This window comes from Hyperoodon ampullatus (genome assembly GCF_949752795.1).
Source record: "Hyperoodon ampullatus genome assembly, chromosome: 2".
NCBI classification, from domain to species: Eukaryota; Metazoa; Chordata; class Mammalia; order Artiodactyla; family Ziphiidae; genus Hyperoodon; species Hyperoodon ampullatus.
Genome location: NC_136915.1, coordinates 102,509,482 through 102,529,923, shown reverse-complemented (window position 1 = coordinate 102,529,923; position 20,442 = coordinate 102,509,482). Strand labels below are relative to the sequence as shown.

The following is a 20,442-nucleotide window of genomic DNA, read 5'->3' as shown; positions in this document are numbered from 1 at the left end:
ACGCCTAAATAACGGTCGGCGGTCTCCGGTGGCCCGTGGCGCAAGACCTACATCTCGCGAGATTTCCCTTTACCTTAGTAGCAATTCTTCCCTGGATACTCTTTCTCCTTAGAATTGATTGGCCTTCTTTAAGCTTCTCCTATTGTTAAAGAATGTGAGGAAAACTATCAGGTGCTGTGATAGAATGGAGCTGAGAGTGAAAAATCTATTTCTGTCCTCTAAGAAGAGCTCACAGTCTTAGGGAAGAAACAAGTGCAAACAGATAATTATAACCCCCTGTAATCATTTAATGGTAGTAATTTTCTAAGGGTTGTTGGGACCCTTAGAAACGGACAGTGGCCTTTACAGTGGCTTGGGAGTCAGGAAAGAGCTTCACGGATGTGGTACACTTTTGTTACTGCTTCCGTAGAAAACAGAAGGGTGAATAGAGCGTTGGCTAGATAGTGAATGCGGGAAGGGGTGTTCCCGGCTGAGGGACGGTAGGCAAAGGCGCTGGAGTCGTGAGAGAGATGAGTCCAAGAGTGAGTGAGTCCAGGCAATGCGGTGTAGGTGTGTGAGGACGCAAATGGGAAAATGATGAGACTGGAGACTTAGCAGATGTGAAGGCCTCTCGAAGGCTTTTGGATTTTAGCCTTTATGGATGGGAATCTTGAGGAAGTTTGAGCGGAAAAGGGGGCATGATCAAGTTCAGAAGAAAATTTGTAGTATGAAAAATGGTTTAGGTTTATGAGACTGGAGTTAGGGAGACAGTTTTAATAGCCTGGGTGAGTAAGGTATGAGACCTGAGCTATGACAGTGCCAGTAAAGATGAAGAAAATGTGTCAAATGTAAAAGATATTTAGGAAGAAAAATTAATAAGATTTGATGGCTTTTTTAAAGTGAGTAGCAGGGCTTCCCTGGTGGCGCAGTGGTTGAGAGTCCGCCTGCCGATGCAGGGAACATGGGTTCGTGCCCCCGTCCGGGAAGATCCCACATGCCGCACAGCGGCTGGGCCCATGAGGCATGGCCACTGAGCCTGCGCATCTGGAGCCTGTGCTCCTCAACGGGAGAGGCCACAACAGTGAGAGGCCCGGGTACCGCAAAAAAATATAATAATAACAATAAAGTGAGCAGCAAAAGAGATAAGTCTAAGATGACTGCCTGGTTTCAGACTTGCGCTACTAGACACAATAAATATTGTGGGTGCTAGGTACCTAGGTTTGAGCAATAAGACAATGAATTCTGTTTTCAACATATTGACTTTGTTTTCTAACTTTCTCCATGTACTACAATATAATTGATGCTTTTCCAAAGGAGTTTAGTAATATTTTTAAGTAACTCATTTTGTATAAATTTAACCTATCAGATGGAACAGTTTCTGATAAAATTACATTTTGAGCTAGAAAGGATGATCCAGTGTAAGACTTTCATTTTACATGAAACAGTCTAGATACCCTAAAAAAGATAAAATACTCCCTTCAAGAGATGATACCAAGAATAAATGCACAAGATAACCCCTGGGGGGAATAATTGATACATTTAATTAATATATTTTATAAGTTGAGGGTATAAATTCAATATTCCAATTTTTTTAAGTTTTACAACAGTGAAATATTCAACTACGGTCTTTTTTCTGTATTGAAAACAAAATGCTATTCCTAGTATTAAATTAACTTAAAATCACAGTATTTTATTTAATCAGATCCAGTCTTTCAAAACAATTGTGCTTCCATAGAATTTCTCACTTGCATGTATTTCACATGAAAAATTTTTAACGTTAATCTTATTCTTACAAGGATTAAAATATTTGTGGTAAGATTTCAGGTTTTAAGAACTTTATTTTTTCTGCAAAAGGTGTTGGTAAAAATATCAGAATATTGTCTACCAGAATGAGCATTAAATTGTGCTGAATTTCCCAACGTATGTTAACATATTTTGTCATTTTAATTTTTTCAGTATCTTGCCATGACAACATTTTTAATTGGGGCTTATAAAAGATCTCTTTTTTAAAGACATTAAGGGACTTCCCAGGCGGTCCAGTGGTTAAGACTTCACCTTCCAGTGCAGGGGGTGCGGGTTTGATCACCGGTCGGGGAGCTAAGATCCCACATGCCTCGAGGCCAAAAAACCAAAAAAACATAAAACACAAGCAATACTGTAACAAACTCAATAAAGACTTTAAAAATGGTCCGCATCAAAAAAAAATCTTTAAAAAAAGACATTAAGAAAAAGTAAGAGTTGAACAAAGCTTTGTTCCTCTTTGATAATTTATAAAATGCTATAACAGAAATAAGTTGAAAATGTTAGTTCCTTATCCATCAATCTAGCCTTAAAGAGGTTCACAACTGCTTTTATTCTGATTACAACTGTTTCCACTAAATAATCTCTTTTATGTCTTCAAATAATATATATATTTTCATTCAATTTTCTACTAAATGAAAAAAAGGAGAGTTTCTTCAGGTAAGAACTCTATTTAGTACTACTCCTTTCTGAACGAACCGTGCAGTAACAATAACCATTGCTTCTTTGGGGACGAATCTTGAAAAGGATACTAGATTTCCCTCTAGTGGTGATCCTATATTCCACAAAATTTGATGAGCCCTTGATGATGTCCATTTTATGGCGATATATTCGTAACAGCAATTCTGTTCATGTTTTTCAAATCAGTATCCTGTGATCATAGCATAAACAATCTAGATTTAGGAAGTTTAAGACAAACCACAACATTCTAAAATTTCATCAAAGTGAATACAAATTCCATTTCTCAGAGAGTAAACTAGCCAATTCGGAGTCCTTTGTTTTCCAAATGCTAAGTATTTCTGAGTAGTTGTGATTCAGTGTTCTCAGTTCAGTGAGCCTCCCTATGAGATGAGCAAAATGCTATAGGTCTTCTGGATGATAAATTTTTGAATATTTGTACAAAATTTGTAAAACTGGTTCTTGTAAATTTTCCACATGTTGCTTATTTGTAATGCATGGATGATCTGAAAAACATTATCACATATATCTTAATGAATATTGGAAAACGGTAGAAGATAATGAATTAATTTAAAACAATACAGTTTTAAATAATAAAAATAGAAAATATTTACTGAATCTTTAATATATGTCAGATTTTATGCCAGGTAACTTGCTTCTATGCAATGTTTTATTTAATCTTCATAATACTCTATGAAGAGTATTTCTTAATGATCAGACAGCATTCACTCATCCAGTCATTGTGCTAGAGATACAGCAGTGAACAGAGACTAAATTTCCTGCCCTGATTGAGCTTATTTTTTGGGTCTGGGAGGAGTAGGGGAGGAAAGAGACATATACACATTTTTTAAGTAAAAATATATGACAACAATAAGCGAGAGTATGGGATAAGAATTGGGGGAGGGGGCAGTAGCTATTTTTAAAAGGGTAATCAGAGATAAGATGACATTTAGCAGAGATCCAGGATGGTGAAGAAGGAGCCATGAAACTATCTAGGAAAGAACTTTCCAAGCAGAAGATTTGTCAACTACAGTAGAAGCTGTGGAAGGAGTCTGCTTGAAATTTACAGGCAACATATGCATCAAAAGCAGTGTGGCTGTGGTGGTGTGAGCAAAAGGAATAGTAATAGACACTGATAGAAAGAACTTTGGCTTTAAACTGTGTAAAATAAAAAGCCATTATAGGGTTATGAGCAAAATATACAAGCAGTTCATGCAGCTCAATATCAAAAAAACAAACAACCCAATCCAAAAATGGGCAGAAGACCTAAGTAGACACTTCTCCAAAGAAGATATACATACAGCCACTATGGAATACAGTATGGATGTTCCTTAAAAAAATAAAAATAGAACTACCATATGACCCAGCAATCCCATTACCAGGCATATACCCTGAGAAAACCATAATTCAAAAAGAGTCATGTACCAAAATGTTCATTGCAGCAATATTTACAATAACCAGGACATGGAAGCAAACTAAATGTCCATCAACAGATGAATGGATAAAGAAGATGTGGCACATATATACAATGGAATATTACTCAGCCATAAAAGGAAACGAAATTGAGTTATTTGTAGTGAGGTGGACAGACCTAGACTCTGTCATACAGAGTGAAGTAAGTCAGAAAGAGAAAAACAAATACCATATGCTAACACATATATATGGAAACTAAAAAATAAATGGTTCTGAAGAACCTAGGAGCAGGACAAGAATAAAGACACAGATGTAGAGAACAGACTTGAGGACACGGGGAGGGGGAAGGGTAAGCTGGGACGAAGTGAGAAAGTGGCATGGACATATATACACTACCAAATGTAAAATAAGATAGCTAGTGGGAAGCAGCTGCATAGCACAGGGAGATCATCTCGGTGCCTTGTGACCTCCTAGAGGGGTGGGATAGGGAGGGTGGGAGGGAGATGCAAGAGGGAGGGGATATGGGGATATATGTATATGTATAGCTGATTCACTTTGTTATAAAAGCAGAAACTAACACGCCATTGGAAAGCAATTATACTCCAATAAAGATGTTTTTTAAAAAAAGGCATTTTTTTAAGATGCAAGAAATTACAGCATGTTTGTAAGCTGAAGGGAATGCCTTTATAGAGAAGGCTATTTTGATGAAAATTGGTACATTTGGAATCAATGAGTAATAAAATAACCACAACCTTCATGATTTCATTGCCAAACTTAATCCAAATTTTTACTGCTAAATAGTTTTTTACCTGAAAAAAACACTGTTGTGGCTGCAAGCAGAGCATATTCAGTATTAGTAATACTAAGCTCACTCATTCTTCTACAGAAGTAATACAGTGTAGTAATAAATTCTTCAGCAATACCTAAAAAGATTAATATCAAATGTATTTTCATCAGAACACAGTGCAGAGTCATATTGTCATTATCATATTTTCTCAAAGCAGTACAAGAAAATGAAACATGTCTGACAAATTTTTCCATCCAATACAATATTTTGTATTATATATAATATTAACTGTCAGCATAGCCGAAGGACAATCTTCATCGCAAAATGTTTCCATAGGATAAATAGCACTTCTATCACGACTTTGATCATGACAATTCAGTGAATGATCTGATATTTTCATAGTACCTAGTTAAGGGAAAAACTATAAAGTCTGATTTTTTTAAATCTTTATTCAGATAGTAAAGTCAATCTCTCTAACCTCTGTTAAACAGGAAACATTCCCAACAAATGGTAACTTTATAATTTTTATTACTGACACATGAATCTAGAATAATAGTTCATGCTTTATATAAACATTATATAGAAGACCCTCCAAAAATGTGTTTTCTATGATACTATATAAGAAGAATGGCTTTCTTTAAAAAAAACAAAGGCTAGAACAATGAATTGGAAAACTATAAACCACTATTATGAAGTACTTATTTGTACACTAACTAGTACAATAAAAATAAAATAAAAAATAGCTCAATGTTATATAATCTGTTGCTAAATTTAATAGTAACTATTAACATTAAGATTGAGTTAGTTGACCTTTTTTGCTTTCAGAAGTTGATGAAAGACATTCTTTTTGACTGTAAATTTGGGCCACATGAAGGAACATCACTTCAGTTTTTGATCCCTTCTGTAATGCAGTCTGATCCTCACTGGTCAAATTTTCAAATCCTTTACGAAAAGATCACATAATTGTTTGAAATAAATAATGAAAAGATAATTTTCAGGTATAGGATTTAACTTTTTTTTTTTTTTTTGCGGTACGCGGGCCTCTCACTGTTGTGGCCTCTCCCGTTGCGGAGCACAGGCTCCGGACGCGCAGGCTCAGTGGCCATGGCTCACGGGCCCAGCCGCTCTGCGGCATGTGGGATCTTCCCGGACCAGGGCACGAACCCGTGTCCCCTGCATCGGCAGGCGGACTCTTAACCACTGCGCCACCAGGGAAGCCCAGGATTTAACATTTTTATATTATTTACTAATGATATGAATCTTAACTGTTCCCTTAGAATAATTATGATTCCACATGGTACTATTTTGGGGCACTTTCATCAGAACCAGGTAATAATAATTTCCTATGGCAAGAGCAAATTTAACATAGTTGGTTTAGTGTTGAAGAATTTATTTTCACAGAGAGTTACCTGTGCACGTAACTAGATAGCTAAGTTTTGGCCAACAGTGGCTTCACCTTTTTTTTTTTTTTTTTTTTTTTTCGGTATGGTACAGGGAATTTTGTTTCCTGTTTTATCTAAAAAACAAAAACAATTTATTTCCCAAAATAAAAATAAAACATACAACCAATCATAGTCTGTCTTAACTCTAAGTCTTTGAAGTCACTTCAATAATGTTTTAAAATATTTATATTTTCATCCAACTGACTGATTAAAGCAAACAAAGTAAACATGTTTTTAAATTTAGAATCAGTTTTGGTAGAAAAATAGAGGGTTTTGTTTTCTTAAAATGCCACCATCCTTTAAAACAAGGAACTTTTTAAAAATTACGTATTAAATTACTTTAATTTTTTCCAAAGATAAAGTGATTACCCGGGAGTCTCTTGGTGAAATCCATTAACCTCTGTATATGTAGGACAACTGTCTCTGAGAGTCGCAAGAAGATCAGTTCAGGATTTGCATATCCCTGCAGATAACCAACAAAAAGAAATAAGATTAATAATTTTTTTCTTTCAAATAACTGTTTAAATTTTAAAGTTTTCTGATTTTGCTGTTATTTTCTAACATAATTAATTACAAATTATTTCTTGCCAGTAATGAACACATACAAATCTTTCTGTTTCTTCTAATGGAATTGTATATTTTTGATGAGCAGCCACAATGTTGTTAATGAGCTGATGTTCCTCTTGAGTTAGTTCCATGCTTTCCTGAATCTGTAAGAAAATAGAGGGGGAAAACTATAATGCATACCTATTAAACAAGACATCATCATTAAAGAAACAAGAAATTTTTTAAGGAGAGTCTTGCCAATTTTCCAGATCTAGTGGTAGGTGACACAAGCTTGTTGTTTACCCACTCCTCTTCCACTTTGATGTTAGAGTAAAAATTATTCTTCTGCTTAAAGTTCTTTCGAAGTCTCTTTGATCTGCATTGGATTTCTGTGAGCAAACCTGTGATATTACAAAATTCACATAAAATATTTTGGGTACAACAAATAACATTATAGGATTTGATGAAAATTGTCTTACATTGTACACATATGTGATCATGAACTTGCCTTTTCACAAAGAACCTTTCTTTTTTGGTAAGCATGTACAACAGCAGTTAAATTTACATTACTTACTTCTTTTCCTTCCACAACTACCTGTCTACTTAAAACTACACAGTCATCCTAGACATAAATTAAAAATTAATTTTCCATCTCCAAATTATAAATTTAGACCTTTTTATGTTAGAGAAATTTCCACATTAATTATATCTTGGAAGCAACAGAATGTTAATTGGTACATTGAAGGGAAACCACTAATTTAAAATTCTGCTTTTTGTAGTTGAATTATATAACTTTAGGTTAAGTAATATAAAAATACAAGGATTTCCAATTAAGAAGAAAATATGATTATTACCAAAGTTAGAGCAATATAGTATAGAACAGATTTTATGGAAATAATTACCTAGATTGGTAACTGGCTATCCTAATTTAGCAGTTGCTGGAGAAATAGCTTAAATCCAGACAAATATGTTATGTTCAAATATGTTCAAAATAACTTGAAGAACGTAAGTTCCTAGTAAGGTAAGAAAAACTAAAATCCCCCTAAAAAATAAAACACAATGGCACTTACATTCTTCCAACATTCCTACTGCCTTGCACCTTTTTAGTCTGTACTCTTGACATTTTCTACACATGTACATGTCCATTTCACAGTGACCACCATTCTTGCAACGATATACTTCATTTTTGGTGATGCTACGTCGAAAAAACCCTAATAACAAAGGAGAGTTTTTAAATTTTTACTATTAGGTATTTTTAGTTACTTGTTTTTAACCTTCATAGTAAAAGTAATCAAGTTAACTAAATTATTTCAATAAAATGTTTTTTCCCTCAGTAAGAAGGTTTGGTTTAATATACATTTATCTGGATAATTGTTTTAATCCTCTCCTATTTGATATATCTTATTCCATGGTTGTTCCTGTCAATAATCTATCTGGAAATTAAACTAAATAACCCCAACACATTAAAACAACTCTCTATTTTCTATGGTTATAATATACCATATAAAAGCATTTTAAAACTATATTTTACAGAATATCAAGATTCCATGACACATCTCTCAAGGTTCCCTAGAAGGAATATGTGCTCAAGTAAAATAAAACTGTAAGGAAACCTCTCTTTTTCTCGCCTCACATTTCTACCTCAACTCATAAAGGAAGAGATAATTCTTCCAAACTTACTCCTCTGTCCTTCTTCCTTTTTAGCACTTCCCTAGATGAGAACATATTGCTAATTTATTTAGTCCAAGACGTTGAATGGGTGTTTTGTGTGTGTGTGTGTGTGTGTGTGTGTGTATGTGTGCATGCTGGGGAGAGGTGTGGAGATTCTACATTTTCCTAAATCCATGCATAGCAGTCTCTTCCCATTTCCTGTTTCATTTCCCATTCCTGTACAATAATCCCTGCTATCTTCCTCTTATTCCATTCCAAGCAGTGAAGTTGACAAAGTTAGTCAATACCCCAATTAGAAGCCTGTCATACTCTTTCTGTAGACACGCTTGAGAGTGGGAGTTTCATGACTTAGATTCAGCAAAGGGAATAGAAAGCTCAGCTTAGGTTTCTGAACTATGCCTCATTCTTCAACTTAGTTTTAACAGCAAGGCCCTGCATTTTAAGAATAAGCAAATACTGGCCCAGCTATTCTACTCATAAAGCTGGTACCTCCTTTCCCTTAGTCTTCGTTTGGCTATTTTTTGTGTGGGGTGAGTGTGAGATTCTGACAATAAGATTTCACCTTGAACTTCTAGACACGTTTACCTACTGCTGTATTGATCTAATCATTTCCAGGTTCTGCCCCAATATTTCATTTGTGAATTTTAAAAATGCAGAAGTGTTTCAAAACATCAAAACTTCGTCAAGGACTATTTTACTCCTTACTCCATGCCAATATCAATGATGATCTTCAGTGGTAGACCTCCCATTTGTTTTCAAAAAAGCATTCCTGGGACTTCCCTGGTGGTCCAGTGGTAAAGAATCTGCCTTCCAATTCAGGGGACACGGGTTCGATCCCTGGTTGGGGAACTAAGATCCCACATGCCGCGGGGCAACTAAGCCCATCCACCTCAACCAGAGAGGCCGTGTGCCTCGAACTCCAGGGTCCACGTGCTCTGGAGCCCAAGCACCACAACTAGAGAGAGAAAACCCACATGCCACAACTAGAGAGAAGCCCATGCACCACAACAAATAGCCCACGCAACGCACCAAAGTCCTGCAGGCCGCAGTGGAGATCCCGCGTGCCACAACTAAGACCCCACACAGCCAAAAATTTAAAAATAAAATAAAATAAATAAATATTTTTTAAAAGCATTTCCAACAAATAGACTTAGATAGAATCTTATAAGTCATTTAATTGAAATTTCTTCCTAATTCACGAATTATACCAGCCATATGAGATGTAATAGTTAACATTCAGATCTTTTTAAAAGACATTTTTTATTCCAACATCAGATTCACCTAGGAACATGCAAACTTTCTGCCACATAAATATTTCGAATTTTATATTTAAATGTAAAAGTCTTCATCAAAATTAAAAAGAAAACCAAATCAAAACTTCATTAAATTCCATTTTCACATCTTTGATCCCACAGATTGATCACTTTAAACATATCAATGGCTCTCCTTGATTTTATGTTTCACATTTTAAAGAGAGTACTCTTACATGCTTAAAATTTCATGACTCTTCAGTGAACACTAGGATTAAAGTTTTAACTTTATCCTTACCTTTGCAACCTTCACAAGTAAGTGCATTGTAATGATATCCTGATGCTTTATCACCGCAAACTACACAGAGTTCTTCCTGTCCCTTAATACGAATGGAAGAATGAGTTATTCTGGACCTTTTTATTCCAGGGTAACCATCTTCAGCATCGTGGGCAACCACGTAAGTGGATTTATTTAATTCACAGGAAAGAAGTCCATACTCTCCACCACTGAACTGTGGATCCAAGCTATAAGAGTTGAAATGACTTTGTAAAGACTGGGACTGTAGAGCTGGAGGAAACTGGACAGTAGAATACTGGCAATAAGGTGATTCTTGAAAATCAGTGTTGTACAGCTGATAATTGATTTGTTCTGGCAAAATATCTAGTTTTATTTAACACACACACACACACACAAAAAATGGTGAAAGTCAATTTATTTTTCAAATTTCAAAGAGTTTTACATTCAAAGAACAGAGTTAGTTCAACATGTCCAATACATCCCAGGGACTTGCTGTCCAGCATGAGCAGCAGACAGTAAACTGAATTGCAATGCATGATAAATGCTGCCACCCCAGAAGTATGCAGAGGTTGCTCAGGAGCTGCGAGAAAGGGTTGTTAATGGCTTACATACCAATGCATTCTATTTCCTTAAGTAGAAATGAATATTTCCCAGAGTTTGAAATGAAAGCTTTTCCCCAGTTTCTGTATTTTCTTTGTTGTGAATAAAATTGTTTTCAGTGCAATCAGATCAGTAAAGAGATGAATTAATAAATTATCCCACCTCCCCCACCAAAAAAAATCAAACTAAAATATAATTATGCCAGTTATCTGGTTATTTCAAGCAAAAAATAAATTCTTTAAACTCCCCATTTAATATACCTTAACACTCTCCTTCGCCATTTGTAGACCTGATTTAAATTACTAGTTTCTTTTCTGTTTTATTGTCTAGCAATTCAATTATCTGGTGATAAACTTACCTACCCCGGAGGGTGACTATAAGAATGAAATAGGGCTTCCCTGGTGGCGCAGTGGTTGAGAGTCCGCCTGCCGATGCAGGGGACACGGGTTCATGCCCCGGTCCGGGAAGATCCCACATGCCGCGGAGCGGCTGGGCCCGTGAGCCGTGGCTGCTGAGCCTGCGCGTCCGGAGCCTGTGCTCCGCAACGGGAGAGGTCACAACAGTGAGAGGCCCGCATACCGCAAAAAAAAAAAAAAAAAAAAAAAAAAAAAAAAAAAAGAATGAAATAAAATGTGATATGCAAAAGCATGTATAAAATACAAAATGATACTTAATGTGTATCTTTATTGTTATTATCAGAAGCTCCCAAACACCAACTTTCTGGAGGATTACTGAAATCAATCCAGAAAATTGGCTCCAAAGAGACCCAGGAATACTTAGTTGCTCTATGTCTGTATCTAGTAATATTTGTACTTTTCCTGGTGCTGAATCACAAGGTGATTAGACTTACTCTTACCCTCAAAATTCTACCCCCAAGATTGGTAAACAGTATAATTTCTATTAATTCACATAAATTATTTGCAATCTGATAGCATCCAATCCAATGCAAAGTGTTGAATAAATACCAATAACAGCCTGATATAAGAAGAAAATTTATCACTAAAAATAATGTAACTTTTATTTAAAGAAGAGGGCCCTTCTTGGCTGAGTATCAAAAGACTGCAGAGTACTGGCTGATGTTCCATTGGCATGGAAATCAGAGTTCAAAGTATAATATAAAAGAAAACTGCATTTAAAATTCAATTCATATTATAATCTTGGTCTTTTTGGAGAAAAATCCTATTGTCTCTTGCACTCTGTTTTCTATTTCTTTCCCTTTGATAAAAATCTTATATTAAGATTAAAGTTTCAAGTACATTGAATAACTACTCTGAACTACATTTTCTAAATTTCATGTGAACTAGCTTCAGCTAACCCCTAAAAATAACTTATAATTTGCATGCTAATTCTATTTTTAAAAATTGAATACAATTTTAGACTACTGTGCTTTTTCTTCTTTACATTTGATTCTGGCTTACAGAATTTTGGTATTTCTGATTTTTGAAAGTAATTATATTCTCTGGTAGGGAGTAATTGAAAGTCTTTGGTTCATTTGTTAATTTCTTTTTTAAAAAAAGCCCTCTGATTAACCATAATTCCCACCAAAAACAAAAAGTTTTATTAACTATTATACTGTAGGGTTTTTTTACACACCGTAGTACTGCACTGGTTCAGCAAGACAATACCCATCAGATGCAGTGACATAAGTATTGGCCATTCTCTGGTCCAATTTTCACTTCTTCATTAGTAGATGCTAAAATAGAACCTGAAGGAAACAAAAATTTTGTAGACTTTTTGGAAGTATGATTATCAAATCAGTATGATTTTATAAAAGTATAATACTGTTTTTGAAAAATAAAGAATTTAGCAGACTTTATACAAGACATTTATATTTACACTTTAACTGGAAGAATATTGATTTTTCATATCTCTACATACCAAATTATTTAATTCAGACAATTTCTTATTGCTCAGTTCTTTAAAATAACTTAAATCTTGGTAATAATCATTATGGCTCTTGAAAGGGTACCAAGCTTTGGAGTTAGACTTCATACACTGCATTTACCACTTATTTATGGTCATTTTTACACCTCCCTGAACCTTAGTTTCCTCATTTGTAGAAGCGAAAGAATGAAACACACCTAGCCAAGTTATTGGGAGAGTTTAATTAATGTGTTTAAAATCCAGCACAGTTCTTGACTTAATAACTGAGTCGTATAATTATTATTCTAATAGTTTCTCTAGATCTCAGTGTTCTAAATTTAGATGAATTAGGAAGAAAAATTACACTTTTTCATGAAGGAAATTAAAGAGTAGGAAAAGAATGGCTTTCATAGCACTTTATTTAATCTTCTAAGTCCTTTGTAAATATTTTTCATAGCACTGTGATATGCTAAGCATTAAAACATTAATTTTGGTTCTGCATGACTAATGAAAATAGTTTTTTGATTACTGAAAAAGTGTTTTATTTTTAATAGTAAAGACTAAAAATCATAAGCTATTATGAGGGAAAATTATTCAAAATCTAAGACAATCCCTTATGGGAAAAAAACTATTTTTGTTATTTCCTAGGTAGGAACTCCAAAAATAATGCATCTTTGAATAGACTTAAACAGGAAATCACAGTTAAAGAAATTGGAAATTATTAAAAGAAAATAAAGGTCACTCTAGAGTCCATGATATTTTATAGCTTTATCCTCTCTATTCGAAGGTAAAGACTGTTTTCACCTTTTAAAAGAACCGAAAAAGAAGAAAATGGGTTTTAAAACATACCAAAAGATATACATGACAAACTTCTGAGATAGCTTCTGAGATTATATTGAAAAATCTTTTACTTAGATTTATTTCTCATATGATGAGGTCATGGCAAAGGTTTCTACATTCGTGAAGATGATTAAAATAGTAATATCTCTGAAATTTGTCTCCTGTATTATTTAATAGGCTCTAGGTTCCTTTAAAAGTACTTAAATCTCACAGTCTCCGACAGTCATGTAGAAGAAGTGCTGAATGGAACAGATGAAGCAAAAGTGGTGCCCCCAAATAAGTGCACTTTCAAAATGCAGTTTTCCTTGAAAAGTAAGGACTAAAATCAATAGGATCAGTATTACAACAGGTTAATTGGCTCTCCATATGAAAAGAATTCTAAGTGCTATCGGTTTAATTTGTGTCATACTCTTTAGCAATAATCCTGTTTAGTTCTTTCCAAACTTCTCTTTTGAGTCTCAATTTGATTTTAGAAAATTCCAAATGAATGTGAAAACTTGTAGTTGTTACTCACCCTTCCTTTAAAATTCCTGCTTTTAGCATTAGGTTTCACATAATATTAAATAAATATCTGAAAATTAAAAAGTATTTGGTATTCCTTTTTTTTGCTGAGCAAGATTTCATTTAAGAAATAATATAGAATAAATTAGAGGTAGCACATTAAAACAAAACTGGTAATATCCTGGCAAATACACACAGAAGTATCTTATAACAATGCTGCTGTCAGGGTTCATATCATAAATAACAATGTTCTCAAACCAAGTCCTTCCAATACTGATAAATAAATGCCCCAAAATATTGTCTAAAGCAGAAATGTCTTTATCAGTTTATGGACTACAGGCATACCTCAGAGATACTGCAGGATTGGTTCCAGACCACCAAAATTAAGCAAATATCACAATAAAGCAAGTCACATACATTTTTTTATTCCCCGGTGCATATTAAAAGTTATGTTTATTTTATCCTGTAGTCTACTAAGCATGCAATAGCATTATGTCTTTTAAAAAAAATACCTTGATTAAAAATACTTTATTGCTAAAAAAAAGTAATCATTATCTGAGCCTTTAGCAAGTCATAATTTTTTTGCTGGTGGATGGTCTTGCCTCCGTGTTGTCGGCTGCTGACTGATCAGGGTGGTGGCTGCTGAAGATGAAGTTATGAAACTATGAAGTTTCCCTCATCAATTGACTCTTCCTTTCATGAACAATTTCTCTGTAGCATGTACTGCTATTTCATAGCAGTTTACCCACAGTAGAACTTCTTTCAAAATTGAAATCAGTCTTTCAAACCCTGCCTGTGCTTTATCAACTAAGTTTATTTAATATTCTAAATCCTTTGTTGTCATTTCAACAACCTTCACAGCATCTTCACCAGGGATAGATTCCATCTCAAGAAACCACTTTCTTTTCTCATCCATAAGAAGCAACTCCTCATCCATTCACGTTTTATCATGAGATTGCAGCAATTCAGTCACATATTCACACCTGACTTCTAATTCTAATTCTCTTGCTATTTCCACCACAACTGCAGTTACTTCCTCCACTGAAGTCTTGAACCCCTCAAAGTCATCTATAAGGGTTGGGATCAACTTCTTCCAAACTTCTCTTAATGTTGATATTTTTACCTCTTCCTATGAATCACGAATGTTCTTTTTTTTTAAGGTGTGTGTGTGTGTTTTTGTTTTTGGCCTCAACGCATAGCATGTGGGATCTTTGTTCCCCAAGTAGGGATCGAACCTGTGCCCCCTGCAGTGGGAGCATGGAGTTTAAACCACTGGACCGCTAGGGAAGTCCCTGAATGTTCTTAATGGCATCTAAAATGGTGAATCCTTACCAGAAGATTTTCAAGCTACTTGGTCCAGATCCATCAGAGGAATCACTAGCTGCAGCAGCTATAGCCTTACAAAATATATTTCTTAAATAATAAGACTTGAAAGTCAAAAGCCATGGGCTGTAGAATGGATGTTGTGTTAGCAGGCATAAAAGCAACATTAAACTTACTATTCCTCTCCATTAGAACTCTTGGGTGACGAGGTGCATTGTCAATGAGCGGTAATATTTTAAAAAGAATCTTTTTTTCTGAGCAGTACGTTTCAACAGTGGACTTAAAATATTCAGTAAACCATGTTGTAAACAGATGTGCTGTCATCCAGACTTTGTTTTTCCATTTATAGAGCACAGGCAGAGTAGATTTAGCATAATTCTTTAGGGCCCTAGGATTTTCGGAATAGTAACTGAACATTGGCTACAACTTCCAGTCACCAGCTGTATTAGCCCCTAACAGGAGAGTCACCTTTCCTTTGAAGCTTTGAAGCCAGGCACTGACTTCTCCTCTCTAGCTATGGAAGTCCTAGATGGCATTTTCTTCCAATGTAAAGTTATTTAATCTACATCTGTTGTTTAGTGTAGCCACCTTCATTCATTACTTAGGTACGTCATCTGGATAACTTGCTGCAGCTTCTTCATCAGCACTTGCTGCTTCACCTTGCACTTTTACGTTATGGAGATGGCTTCTTTCCTTAAACATCATTAACCCACCTCTGCTAGCTTCAAACTTTTCTCCTGAAGCTTCCTCATCAATCTCAGCCTTCATAGAATTGAAGAGAGTTAGGGCCTTGCTCTTGATTAGGCTTTGGCTTGAAGGAATATTGTGGCTGGTTTGATCTTCCATCCAGACCACTAAAACTTTCTCCATATCAGCAATAGGGCTGTTCCACTTTTTTATCGTTTGTGTGTTCACTGGGGAATCACCTTTAATTTCCTTCAAGAACGTTTCCTTTGCACTCATAACTTGGCTAACTGTTTGGCATAAGAGAACTAACTTTTGACCTATCACAGCTTTTAACATGCCTTACTCACTATGCATAATCATTTCTAGCTTTTGATTTAAAGTGAGAGACATGAGACTCTTCTTTCACTTGAACACTTAGAGGTCATTGTAGGGTTATTCAGTGGCCTAATTTCAATATAGTTGTGCCTCAGAGAATAGGGAGGCCTAAGGAGAAGGAGAGAGATGGGAACCAGGCAGTTAGTGGAGCAGTCAGAACACGCAGCATTTATCGATTAAGTTCACTTTATACGGGTGTGAGTTCATGGTGCCCCAAAACAATTACAATGGTAACATCAGAAATCAATGATCACAGATCACCATAACAAATATAATAATAATGAAAAAGTTTGAAATATTAAGAAAATTACCAAAATGTGACACAGAGACACAAAGTGAGCTAACTGCTGTTGGAAAAAATGGTGTCACTAGACTTGCTCAGTGCAGGGTCGCCACAAAACTTCAATTGGTAAAAAACCCAGTATGTGCAAAGCACAACAGAGCAAAGTGCAGTAAAATGAGGTATGCTTGTAGTTATAATCCAGTTATAATGCTTGTAGTTATAATACAAACATAAATAGGCCATTGATTAAAATATTCCTTTTAAAATATGAAGTATTTCTCTCTTTTATATGCTTATAGTAATAGTGGCATTATTTTCAACATAAAATGTTCACTAATTAAATTTTTCTTCAGACTTCTAAATGTCTAACAGAAGTGTTATAATATGTATGCATGGTAAAACAAATTTTCAGAAATAATATGCTTATAAAATTAGCTTAAAACAAATTATTAATAATGTAGAGAGAGGTATGTAATCAAAAACTTCCTATCCTATTAAAGTAAAGAGAAAAATTACAGTGGTCTTGGAATGATTCTGTTTCATTACCTTCCTAGTAAATATATATTTAAAGAGAAAATAACTTAGTTAAGAGAGGAGATTTTGTCAAGAGGATCAATTTGGCCTGCGTAAAGTCTATTTTTTTCTTTAACAAATATAACTTTATCAAAAACCATATTTTTCACAGATTATGATAGCTATTTTACTGAAAAGATGTGTAATTGCACAAATGAATTTGCATCTCCTCTGCTTTAACCATAAATTGTTCTTAGTAAATCTTCATGTCTAAAACCTTAACAGGAAAAATATATTGATTACTGAGAACTATATCTATATGTTAAAGAATTTTACAGTTTTCACATTTTTACTCTTGCAATATATGTCATTTGAATCATGAATAATGCATTGCTTATTGACATAATTAACATAATTGAAAAGTATATTGCTTCACAAAAAAAAATTTAGTTTTCATAGTAGCATCTACTAAAAAATGAGTGATAGTGCTATATGATACATAATAATAAAAAGGTTTTTTATGGTAGTGCTTCTTTGAGCCAGAATTCTCTGAGCTTATTGGAACCAGGAAAAATGAAAAGAATATATTTGAATAATAACATAAATTAAGGCTTCTTGATTCCTCCATAAGTATCTGTCCTTTAACTTTTGAATACAGAGAGGACTTTACACTGTGAAGTCTTCTCATGCTTTTATTATACAGCTTTATCAAGATGTAATTTATATAACATCATATTCATTCTCTTAAATTCACTGTACAGTTCAGTGGTTTTTAGAATATTCAGAGTGTGCAGCTATTACCATCATCTAATTCCAGAGCATTTTTGTCAGCCCAAAATGATCACCCCATACCTGTAAGCATGGCACCTCATTCCCTCCTCCCCCCAATCCCTGACAACCACTAAGCAACTTTCTGTTTTTATGGATATGCCTATTCTAGACATTTCATATAAATCTAATCATATAATCCATACATAGTTTTATATGAAAAAAGTATTTAATTAATATGTTAAGTAATTTTCACAGCATAAGACAGAAAGAAAATAGATTAAATATTTAGAAAATTCATGACTATGAAAGCAATATTTTATATACTTCAGAAGTACAGAAATATTTGTGTCTATTTCCACAATCTGACATAATTTTCATAATTATATCATCATAAAATTTTCAACAAAAGTATAATTCCCTGAATATATCTTTATCAGAATTTATTTCAAATGGTTTGAATTTACATATAACCTATTGCTTCAAAAAATAAAATATTTTATCAATAAGTTCTTAATTTAAAAACAAGTTTAATTTTTAAAATATAACAATAAACATTACTGTGAAGTGACTTATCACATCAAATGTCAAGTCCAACCATAGTCTAAAATTATCTTGTCATTCTTTAGGAAAGAACCAAATTATTGTGTAATCTACTTGATTAAATTTCTTATTTTCAAGGGGAAAATGCTTTTTATAGCTTGACTATCGTAGTAACAACAATTGTCTTACCTTGCAAAAATTAAGTTAATGTTAGTGGAAACTAAAGATCTCAAAAAATACCCTCTAATTTATTAATATCTTGCTGTTTAATAATGAAGTGAGTTGTCAACAAAATTAGCATTCATATTTAATTTAGACAGTATAAAATACATTTTTCTTATTTTAGAGAGAACAAAATACTCACAGTTCAATGATATTACTAGAGATTGTCTTTTCCTCACAGAATGAGTATAGATAGATTTAGCAATGACTTTAACTGTAACTTTCCATCTGGAGCAACTGAGCCTTTTCTCTATTTATCAAGGAGTGGAAATAGGGGCACTCTGCATACATTTAGGCTCTAGAGACTCTGCAGAGCAATGCTTCAGCTCTATCTCAGAGACAAACTTCCCACACAATCCTCTCAGGTCAAAGCAAGGGCAGTTACAAGCTGACATAAATCAAATAATAACCAGATCATCAGGGATAGAAGCCTTTGGGACCTTCAGGTCGCACTCTCCCAGAGTTCCTTATTGTTTATTTAATACATACTTTGTTTTCATGATTGAATTTGACATTCTTCCATTCTGATTACAAAACATTGGGTCTCTACAAACTACTAAGTAATATATACAGGAAGGAAAAAAACCCTTCATTAAATTCAAACTCCACTAATACAGGTGCTATAACAATTCAACTTGAAGTTTATATTTTCATTACCTATAAAAAAGGGAATTTGTTAAACCAATTAGTAATGTGTAATAATTCATAGATTGCTGCAATGTTAGATGTATACAAATCATCTAATCCAACTCTCTCATGTTTTTGGCTAAGAAAAACTGCAACACCAATAGATACTACTCCTTGTTCAAGTTCTCATAGCTAGTTAGTAGCAGAGATGAAACTCAATGAAAATCCAAGCAGTTGAACAGGATATATAAATAATTTCATTATGATTTTTTTAATGTCACATAAATAAAGTCTGTTAGATACCAGGCTCAGAGTCTTATTCCCTTAAGGCATTTCTACAGAGGCAAGTTTACAAATGTGTTTTCTACCACTAAACTCCATTCTCCTAGTCACACCATCTCTGACCTGATGACTGACTTTTCCCATCTGACTCTACGCTCTTGTCTCAGTCCTGCCCAGTTCCACTTGCATGTAAACATGGCATAGCCTCAGTATGTATCTCTACCTTTCCTGGCATCTGATCTTGTCCACCTCCAGTTTCTGACTTCAAACTATAATACTGATGATGAATTCTTCAAGGGTCTTCATCTACTACAGAGCAGAATTCCTGATAAAATCTGCAAGTCATGTCACATGGAGTTTTGTTTACTTTTTAAAATAAGAGGCTCTGTATCTGTGAATTTTAATTGGTTAACCAAAGAATAACAGTCATGCCATTATAATTCATTTGTGTTGATTCTAAAATGTTCCAAAAATAGGCTCCAGATTATGTCTTAAAAGAGGTACTCTCCACTAGCAACCTTACATTGAAAAATAGCAAAACAACTACATGAGCCTGGAAATGATGAGGTTCTATGTCAATTTCTACTGCTTAACCCTAATATGTAAAACTTTTTCCTCAATAAATGATAAAATAAGTTAAAAAAAAAAAGAAAGTAAGAAAAAATAGCAAAACAAACATATAGTACTTGATATCTTTTAAAAGCAATGCTTAACTTCTAAATATTTATCTGGAACATTTGTTTCTTAAAAGAACATATTTTTTAAAGAACTTTAATCCTTTCACTATTAGTATTCAAACATCAGGGATAATGTATACAATTTTATTGCTTAGATAATTCCCAACTTTAACCTCTGTTTATAAGCAGAATTATTAGCTTCTGTATTTAAAAAATACAATTTCAAATGCTCAATGATTCAAACTTTTCACTTATTCATATCATCCTGACCATGCATACCCTCAATCCCATCCCAATTATATCTGAGATTTTACAATTCATTGACAATCAGCTTCCTTGTTTAGTTTTACAAAAAATGATTTGGGAATTCCCTGGCAGTCTAGTGGTTAGAATTTGACACTTTCACTGTGGTGAACTGGGTTCAATCCCTGGTCAGGAACTAAGATCCTGCAAGCTGTGTGGCCGCAGACAAAA

General features: G+C 34.2%; 1 protein-coding gene across 1 annotated transcript; it reads right to left on the bottom strand.

Annotated features, from left to right (window-relative positions):
• Positions 1-2,859: 2,859 nt before the first annotated feature.
• Positions 2,860-12,121, bottom strand: LOC307064885 (bile acid receptor-like; the record flags this gene model as incomplete). Its single annotated transcript, XM_079721607.1, has 9 exons — positions 2,860-2,963; positions 4,680-4,793; positions 5,468-5,599; positions 6,469-6,562; positions 6,699-6,809; positions 6,904-7,046; positions 7,716-7,856; positions 9,865-10,227; positions 12,058-12,121. The coding sequence occupies 9 exons, from the start codon at positions 12,119-12,121 to the stop codon at positions 2,860-2,862; spliced, it is 1,266 nt and encodes a 421-aa protein (XP_079577733.1).
• Between the last annotated feature and the right edge of the window lie 8,321 nt (positions 12,122-20,442).